Source organism: Centruroides sculpturatus, unplaced genomic scaffold, assembly GCF_000671375.1.
Source record: "Centruroides sculpturatus isolate CEXI.00-Female unplaced genomic scaffold, Cexi_2.0 scaffold143, whole genome shotgun sequence".
Classification (NCBI taxonomy): domain Eukaryota; kingdom Metazoa; phylum Arthropoda; class Arachnida; order Scorpiones; family Buthidae; genus Centruroides; species Centruroides sculpturatus.
This window is the reverse complement of record NW_019384447.1, coordinates 771,314-781,146: the sequence shown is the minus strand read 5'-3', so window position 1 is coordinate 781,146 and position 9,833 is coordinate 771,314. Positions and strand designations below refer to the sequence as shown.

The 9,833-nt window shown below is 28.2% G+C and overlaps 1 protein-coding gene across 1 annotated transcript in view; it reads right to left on the bottom strand.

The window, feature by feature from the left end:
- Positions 1-9,833, bottom strand: part of LOC111620451 — a 34,949-nt gene that overhangs the window by 9,364 nt on the left and 15,752 nt on the right. The window contains exons 17-32 of the mRNA XM_023362374.1: positions 9,168-9,455; positions 9,002-9,096; positions 8,795-8,939; positions 8,627-8,731; positions 8,500-8,546; positions 8,358-8,426; positions 8,079-8,253; positions 7,115-7,253; positions 6,965-7,043; positions 6,530-6,893; positions 6,238-6,448; positions 5,558-5,625; positions 4,463-4,607; positions 4,313-4,391; positions 3,878-4,241; positions 3,586-3,796 (exon numbers count right to left, since the gene is read on the bottom strand). Of these exons, the coding sequence (XP_023218142.1) occupies positions 3,586-3,796; positions 3,878-4,241; positions 4,313-4,391; positions 4,463-4,607; positions 5,558-5,625; positions 6,238-6,448; positions 6,530-6,893; positions 6,965-7,043; positions 7,115-7,253; positions 8,079-8,253; positions 8,358-8,426; positions 8,500-8,546; positions 8,627-8,731; positions 8,795-8,939; positions 9,002-9,096; positions 9,168-9,455 (2,584 nt within the window). The remainder of the gene's footprint in view (positions 1-3,585; positions 3,797-3,877; positions 4,242-4,312; positions 4,392-4,462; positions 4,608-5,557; positions 5,626-6,237; positions 6,449-6,529; positions 6,894-6,964; positions 7,044-7,114; positions 7,254-8,078; positions 8,254-8,357; positions 8,427-8,499; positions 8,547-8,626; positions 8,732-8,794; positions 8,940-9,001; positions 9,097-9,167; positions 9,456-9,833) is intronic.

The following is a 9,833-nucleotide window of genomic DNA, read 5'->3' as shown; positions in this document are numbered from 1 at the left end:
TGAAAATATACAGTAAGGTTCCATATTACCACCCGATTTTCTCTAAGCCTACTTTCGGACTTTTTGTACAAAAGCCTTCAAAAACCATACTTATAATTACACTAGCGAAAAATCCAATTAGGAACATTTAGTTTACTAGTTACCAGTACTTTTCGCACAAAAAATGTGGGTGTAGTTATGATACCTTGTTTACAATTCACTAAAATGTAATTGGGGTTCCATAATACCACCTTCTCCTCTATGTTGAAACCACAAATGTTACTGAACAAATTAAAATCGAAATATATGAATTTTTAAAATAAATTCTATTTAAAAACAATTTTTATTAACTTGAAATATGTTTTCTTTTTATCCTGTACAAAAAGAGAATAAACAAAATATTCTGAAGTAACATTCTATTAAAATTCAGTTTAAGTTCTTAATTGTGGTATCAGCTGCACGTCAAAATAATAAAATTAAAAATAAAATGTTAAAAAAAATTGTTTTTAAGTTTTGACATTTAATATATGAAATACAAGATGATATTTTCCAAAATATTTTAACATTTTGCTTTTTCTATTCGATTTCTATCGAATAGAAAAAGCATATGTGGATTAAATCTCAGAAGGAAGATTAAGATAATCTTGTTTCTCAAACTGGATTATTGTTATTGTTTATTTGTACAGAAAACATCTTAATAATCTTCAGTATTAGTAAGTTTGATTCTATAAATAACTTAGTTTATATTATGCTATTGTAATTTTTTAAGCCTGTATTTAATTAAATAAATTTCTACAACATTCAAATATATAAAATTATAAAATATTACAACCAAATACTAAAATCTCATTTGTCTATTCGGATATAATAGAAATACATCTTTATTGCATTATCGAATGAATGTGCTGCCATCTACTATTTAGAAATGAAATTGTTTTTAATTTAAAAAAATTGCCTATTTCTTCACACATTTGGTGACGAAGGACAAAGTGTACTGTCCTATTTATTTTGTGGCAGTCTGCACGAGAAGGAACTTTTGGAGTAAGCAATGCGTCCTCATTTGAAAAGGATTTAATGGCAACTAAAGTCCAATGTAAATACAGTATGACAATTCTTGTACCTGATGAGATTACGTAAGCTACTCCGTCTCTCTCTTATTCCGTAATACTTAAAAACAATTTGTTTTCGAAAAACTTTTAATGTTTATTATTCTTAAACTTAATATTCTGGGCGTCAATATGACTAGTTTTGATAAGAAGCAACCAGACTCGTTTTTAGTCGTAAATAAAGATCAGCTTAATTTCCAGAAATTTTTATGGGATTTAATTTTAAATTAATTAAACAACACTGAAATTATGTTTATTACTTTTATTTTCCTGGTTACATTGAGATATGCTGTGAGCCTTAAGCAAATATGATCTGAGGCCCATGGATCATATTTGACAAGGAGACATTATACAACAGATGGGCTTTGATGTGTAGTGTTGTCGCATATTCAGAATTTATTGTTATTGTTTATGACAATGACACTGTAAGAGGAGATCATCATTGTATACAATAACTATAGATGCATTCAGTAATATTTGAATGTTTTCACAGTTGAACAATACTTTGCAGTATTAGCTGGTCATTTCAATAATAAATTTATTTATCAAAATTTGCCAGGAATTTTGTCTGGTCTGCCAGCATCCGTGTAAAAAAAATATCAGAACATGTCATTCTGCACAAGCCAAGGTGAGATTTGTCAATGCAGTGAATGTTTATTATTTCAACGTGTTTGGCCTTTTTAATTGACCTTCCTAGGAAATAACTTAAATTTACAATTTACAAAGTGACCTTGGGTTGGTTGACATTGCCATTGGAAGTGATCTGTGTGAAAAGCTTCACACTACTTTGGCAGGTAAGAAATGCACCATTAACGTCCATGTGAAAGCGTACCTACAAAATATAAGAATTTTAATGAGGATATATGGAACTATTGAGTGGTATGACTGAGTGGTTTGTCTGAAAGTGACCTAATTGTCAACTGTATATCATTTAACAAAGTTTGTTTTCCAATGAGATAAGGTAACTGGGCAATTTGAAAAAATTGGAGATTTATAAATTCCCACTGTCGTTCTTCTGTCTGTCTGTCGGTCCTTAATTAATCTTGAGAATGGAGTTAGATAGATGAAAGACGAGATCAGATATGGAAACCTTAGGCATAGAAGGCCACGATTAACTATATATGAACTTCTGATGCAAACTGGAAGTCGCATTATTTCAATTCAAAAATTTTCCACTGTAAGGTGTTAGATAGATGACTGGCACCACTCTATTGTTAAAGAAAAAGTATGATATATGGGGGCAAGCCACTAATTTGAGGTGGAGAGTATATATTTTAAATTAAACAAATTAAAAATATGATTAAAAATTGCAACCCAGCATTGTGATGTCACAATAAATAATTGCTTGCTATGCATTGAAAATTATTAGTCTAATCATTTTCCTTTTATTGTTTTACTATTTCAATTGTATTATGTTTTTATTTTTTTTTTTATCTTAGGATATCAGAAAATAATACTCAGTAAGAAAACAATACATGCAATATTAATACAAGGAAATTTTAAATGATTGTGGTATATAACTATAATCTATGATGAAAATCATACAAGGATAACTTTGAATTAGNGAACAATGTACAGTAAGGGCACAAAGTGTGAGATTCATAGAAAAGTTTTCCTAAGAATATTTCCAATCCTTTTCTCACACAAGAGAAAATGGGTTAGGGGGCGTTGGGTATAACTTTATGGAACAAAGGGGGCGGTGGATCGAAAAAGTTTGAGAATCACTGGTTTAAAGCATACAACAAACAAGCATTCGATTAAAGTGCGTTTTATATTAGATCACAATCACAGTATTTGCATGTTGAATAGTTCTCATTCATAAAAAGATATATTGACATTGACGTAGCCAGAGTTTTGTTATGGGGCCATCCTGGCACAAAATTGAATTATTTCAAATTGTTGTTCATTAAAATGAAATTTCCATAGGAATCGACAATAACTTAACACACATAAAATATGAAACTTCCTTTAATCATACGTTCTCGTAACATTAATATCGAACTCTAGCAATGCCTTAAAATTAACCAATCAATTTTTTTTTTACCATTCTTTAATATAGTTCACCGTCTTTAATCTAGATATAGACCAGGGGTGGCCAACAGTTTTTTCCTCCGGGCCGAATTAGAAAGAAAACTTTAATTGGGTGTAGTGCATCCACTACACCCAATTAAATTAGCTTCAGCTTTTTATTTGTTTTTTCAAATCGGCTCAACGCTTTTTCGGCTGTAATTTTCTAGGGAGGGCACCAGGTTAACTGGGGGGCGTGCCCACCCATGCCCTTTCCTGGCTACACCCATGTATATTGAGTCAAATATTTACCGGTAAGTATGACTTCTAATATCTTATAAAAACTAGTCATTAAGTGAAGTTCTGCACATGNTAAATTATTTTTTAAAATTGGTGCAACTAGGAATTGAAGTGCGAATTAATCTGAAACATTACTCATAAGAAATATGTATATATATAATCTTAAATTATAAATTACATAATATATACGTACTCTGAGTTTTGAATTTTACAACTGCAACTGTTGCGTGTATCTCTCGTGGAGTGAAATCTTCTGACGAACTGATGCTGTAGAATCGAGGTTGTAGTGGCAAGAATTGAGTAAGAACAAAAGCGGGTGTAAGAACAATCGAAGGAAACAATTCTAAAACATCTAAAATATTTGGATAATAATAAGCTTTCCAATCTTCATATTGCTCGGTGTTCTGAAATATTATTAAATATTAAATATATATAAGTGTACAGTACATTACTAACATTAAAATATTCTAATACATAAGACATACTTTAGATAAACTTTCTAATTTTGATTTATCTTCTTCACTTGTAGCTAACGTAGCGAAAAGACCAAGTGAGTGTTGAGATGGAGGCGTTGTTATATCTAGTAATCTACTTAATGCCATATAAATCGAACACGGTTCAAATTTTTCATTTTTAACCCATTTTTCTTTTACTCCTAACAAACTTTGAACAACTTCTAAATTTTCAACTTGATAAACAATTTGTGGATCCGGACAAGTTGTTTTCATCTTGTCTAAAATTCCTTCTACTAATTCTTTTCTATTGACTGGATAAATACCAATATGATCTCCGGGATAGAACGATAATTCAGACTGATCGTTATTTATTTTCACCAATATAGTTTGCCGCCTGCAGAATATTTTCTTATATTTACAAATAAAAAATAAATAATATTCCTTTAATATAAATAAAATACATACTCATCTAAATCTGGAGTGAGGAATGTCACATCCTTTATGGAACAAGTAGAAAGTTTCCTATTTGTTCCCTTTGAAATAGCTGAAATTATTTTTATTTACTTTAGTTCTTATTAAGGATTGTTTTTAAGCAAAGATGTTAACGTAACTAACCTTTCATTATATCAATTTTAGATTGTTTAATAGACTGCAAGCGAATTTTTTCAGGCGACCAGGTATTACTTGATTTTAATGATTGTGTAGCATTTTTCATATCAACGTCATCACCAATACAAAATACTTCGCACGCTTCCTGTAATTAACAAAGTTGAACGTATGTACTAAGTTAAAAATTCAAAATTAACATTTTTCTGATAAAATATAAGTTATAGAGAAGTTAATATTAAGTGTAGCAATTTGGATAAATGTAATAAAACATATTTCATGGAATTCATTAAGTACATATAACTAAAAACAAAAATTATATTGCTTTCTGTGTAATCTTATAGTGTAATCATATTATAGAATAATAAAAATCTTCGAAACAACTCATACTCGAAAGTTTCACAGGTTACTTGAAGCGTTTACAAATAAACTGCTTCAACCTTTTGCAATGACACTATTCTCAGTACTAGATGTTACTCTTTCGGCATCGGATCCACTCTCTATTTTAATCCCTTTGTATTTCTCATAATATATAACATTTCTAGATACAATCTTTTGATAACATAATAGAATGATCAGCTTTTTTCCCCATACCTTTTCGATGTAATTTTCTGTAGATATTACTATTTATTATTATATCACTGACTAGCTGGATCCTCCTCAACAAGGAACCAACTCCGTGGGAAATAATTTTTATAGCTTTTAGCCTAACTTGATAAAATGCTCGAAGTTAAGAATTTCCCAATAATTAAAGGTTAAAATAACACTTTATTGCGGGTCGGTTCGTCCCTCACATTAAATATAAAGAAAATTAACTATAACTTATAATTATTTTTCGTTCGTTTACTGCATTATGAAGCTTAAACGAGAAAACTTTATTAAGTAAATTTGAGCCATTCATAACTCTCTTGTAATTGTGAATTTAATGATCGTAATACTTATGACATTGATTTTGAGTAACCATGATAAGTTAGGAATCGGAATTTAAGAAATAAAACAAAGAATAAATTTTTAAATATTAAATTTTATGAATATTAATTATTCACACATAATGCGTTTCTGTAAAATATATTTAAAAGTTTACCTTCTTATGAAGCAAATTACTTTTGTGCTTTTATCAGCAGTTGCCAAATAATTTGAGCATACGCCGTAATGTAATGGACCATTTCCTTCTGTAAAAATGATTTAAACAATAAAATTAAATTTACAATTTATAAAGAAAATTTTCTTTTTGTAAAAAATTATTGTATTGTATTTTATTTTATTCCATTTATTTGTAGAGTTATAAAAGTAAAAGAAAAACAATAACTGTTTTTGTATTAATATGCAGTACAGTAATCTGAATTATTACGATTGTAAAGAAATAAAAAAGCGTAAATAATAAATTTCAGTTTTTTAAAATATAAAATATTAGTTTAGTTGGATATTACAATTTAAATTTTATTTATACAAACAGCATTTTTAAAATATGAGAAATTAAAAAAATATTTCCAAATAAAATTCAACAGACGTGAATAAAAGATATTGCATCAAATAATAAGTATATTTTAAATTACATAGTTAACAGTTTACATAACTTTCTACATTTAATCGTGATGAAGATCAAGATGAATTATCTGAAATAAACCTATATCAATAAGGATAAGAAATTAACAAAAAATGTTATAACTAAACGAACTGGTCACTTCTAGTTAACTTTCAAAATTTTGATTATGTATATAAATATAATAGATATATATGTATATATATAATCTTAAATTATAAATTACATAATATATACGTACTCTGAGTTTTGAATTTTACAACTGCAACTGTTGCGTGTATCTCTCGTGGAGTGAAATCTTCTGACGAACTGATGCTGTAGAATCGAGGTTGTAGTGGCAAGAATTGAGTAAGAACAAAAGCGGGTGTAAGAACAATCGAAGGAAACAATTCTAAAACATCTAAAATATTTGGATAATAATAAGCTTTCCAATCTTCATATTGCTCGGTGTTCTGAAATATTATTAAATATTAAATATATATAAGTGTACAGTACATTACTAACATTAAAATATTCTAATACATAAGACATACTTTAGATAAACTTTCTAATTTTGATTTATCTTCTTCACTTGTAGCTAACGTAGCGAAAAGACCAAGTGAGTGTTGAGATGGAGGCGTTGTTATATCTAGTAATCTACTTAATGCCATATAAATCGAACACGGTTCAAATTTTTCATTTTTAACCCATTTTTCTTTTACTCCTAACAAACTTTGAACAACTTCTAAATTTTCAACTTGATAAACAATTTGTGGATCCGGACAAGTTGTTTTCATCTTGTCTAAAATTCCTTCTACTAATTCTTTTCTATTGACTGGATAAATACCAATATGATCTCCGGGATAGAACGATAATTCAGACTGATCGTTATTTATTTTCACCAATATAGTTTGCCGCCTGCAGAATATTTTCTTATATTTACAAATAAAAAATAAATAATATTCCTTTAATATAAATAAAATACATACTCATCTAAATCTGGAGTGAGGAATGTCACATCCTTTATGGAACAAGTAGAAAGTTTCCTATTTGTTCCCTTTGAAATAGCTGAAATTATTTTTATTTACTTTAGTTCTTATTAAGGATTGTTTTTAAGCAAAGATGTTAACGTAACTAACCTTTCATTATATCAATTTTAGATTGTTTAATAGACTGCAAGCGAATTTTTTCAGGCGACCAGGTATTACTTGATTTTAATGATTGTGTAGCATTTTTCATATCAACGTCATCACCAATACAAAATACTTCGCACGCTTCCTGTAATTAACAAAGTTGAACGTATGTACTAAGTTAAAAATTCAAAATTAACATTTTTCTGATAAAATTTAAGTTATAGAGAAGTTAATATTAAGTGTAGCAATTTGGATAAATGTAATAAAACATATTTCATGGAATTCATTAAGTACATATAACTAAAAACAAAAATTATATTGCTTTCTGTGTAATCTTATAGTGTAATCATATTATAGAATAATAAAAATCTTCGAAACAACTCATACTCGAAAGTTTCACAGGTTACTTGAAGCGTTTACAAATAAACTGCTTCAACCTTTTGCAATGACACTATTCTCAGTACTAGATGTTACTCTTTCGGCATCGGATCCAGTCTCTATTTTAATCCCTTTGTATTTCTCATAATATATAACATTTCTAGATACAATCTTTTGATAACATAATAGAATGATCAGCTTTTTTCCCCATACCTTTTCGATGTAATTTTCTGTAGATATTACTATTTATTATTATATATAAACAGTTCTGTATATTAATTTAGATGTTGATAACAAAAACTATTAAAGGTATTTTAAATAAATAAGGAATTGTTTGAAGTTATGGATCTTATTAAACATTTTTAGTGAAATTTCCTCATATCATTTGCAACAAAACAATTTTTAGACTATCTTTAATGTAGGCAATTTGATAATCAAGGTCAACGTTTAACAACTCATAAGATATTTAATTAATTAAGATCACGGAAAAAGATATTATTATTAATTAAATAATTATAAAAATATGCGAAGTTCTTGTTTTGTAAAACTAAAAAAGACATTTTTGATTTTCTCAAAATGCTATTTTACTAACTTGAAAGACTTCTTTCGCCCAATTTCTGAAATAATATTCTTGACCACAAAGTTCGTCACCAGTCGTGAGTTTTAAAATTCTCTCTCCACCAAGTTTTTCTAATAAATTGTCCACTGTTTTCCCGAATTGAGAAAATTTCGGATATGCGCTCGATCCCAAACCAAATACAGCAAATCTTTTAAAAAGTATTATATAATTCAAGTAAATGTAAGAAATAAACATTAAAAATAAATATACGATAAATTCAATTTAATTTATAAATAAATATATTTGATTTACCTGATATTGCTTAAAAGTCCAACTTCAAAATCGGTAACATTTGATGATTTACCATTCTCAAGATCTCCACTATTATTTTAAACGAAAAATTTTTAAATAAATATAAACAACATGACTTAATTATATTTAAGTTAAATCTTACTCTAAATTATCAGTTGTTTGAAGAGACTGAAGATATTTCAAAAATTCCTAAAAATCAAAATAAATTTTATAAAATAGTTATTTAGTATTTCTGAATTATTAACGTTTGTAATATTGATTAAACTTACTTCTCCATTTTCGGGAGGGTCTCCATTTCCGAAAGTACTAGCGATAATAAGAAGAAGAGTCTCGTGTTCTAACTCGGTTAAGTCATAATCCGACATGCACATCATCTGATTAACGCATAAATGCATATAAAAGTCGCAATTACCAAAATTAAATTGAAATTTACTTACTTTTGCATTAAAAGCATGCATGAAAATATTGGTTAAAGACTTTGCATATTGTTCAGATTTTCCCGTTTCTGTTGCATATAAAATCGTAGCTTTTATACGACGAGACAATGCTTTACCGTACAAATCCGAAGTAAATTTTACGGCGCTAAGAAATTATCAGTGAGAAAAATATTCGATAATATTTTAAATACAGAAGAAAAGATTTACCTAGTAATAGTTTTGAATAAAGTTTTTTTGCGTGGCATTTGAGATTTGTCTCCAGAACTGTCTTTCTCCCAAACGTGAGACTTCCAAGCTGGTTCCTTTTGAAAGAAACGAAAATAATAATTCCAGTCTGTACTAATTTTTGTCAATTGAATAAATAACAACTTACTTGATATTCATAACTTGGTCTCAACTTATAATTGAGCATTTCTTGATGGAAGACAGGTGTAATACTTCCACTGAGAGGAGGTACTATCCAGACCCAATCAGCGGGACAACCGCCTCTCAAAGTCTGCTCTTTAGCTAAATGTTTCATGAATGACTCTGAGGCATAATGATGATCGACTATAGTTACGTTTGCTTTCTGAAAAATAATAAAAACTTTAGACGAAATTAAGAGTAATTTAGAGAGAATTAAAATAAAAATACCTTCATTAAAATTCAACAGTAACGACGATCAAATTGTTTATTTTCCGCTAGTTATGAACATATGAAAACTTAAGTTTAGAGAAAGCTGATAATCCTTTTAATTTAAGATTTTTTTTATAAAAAATGTATTTTTCAGATTTGACTAAATATGGTACAAATTTATTCAAAACAAATTGTTAAGGATTTTAGAAAAATTAGCAATACTAATCAGCAAATAACTAAGTTATATTATTGTATCATTTTTACAATAAAAGTTTTAGTGCATGCTCGATGTTGTGTTGCGACATGCAGTCAATACTTTATGCGTTACGTGTCATGTTAAATGGCAAATCCATCGATCTTTCATGATTAAAAATCGACAAATTTTTTAAATCTAAATTATAACGTAAAAATTATCACTTACTAT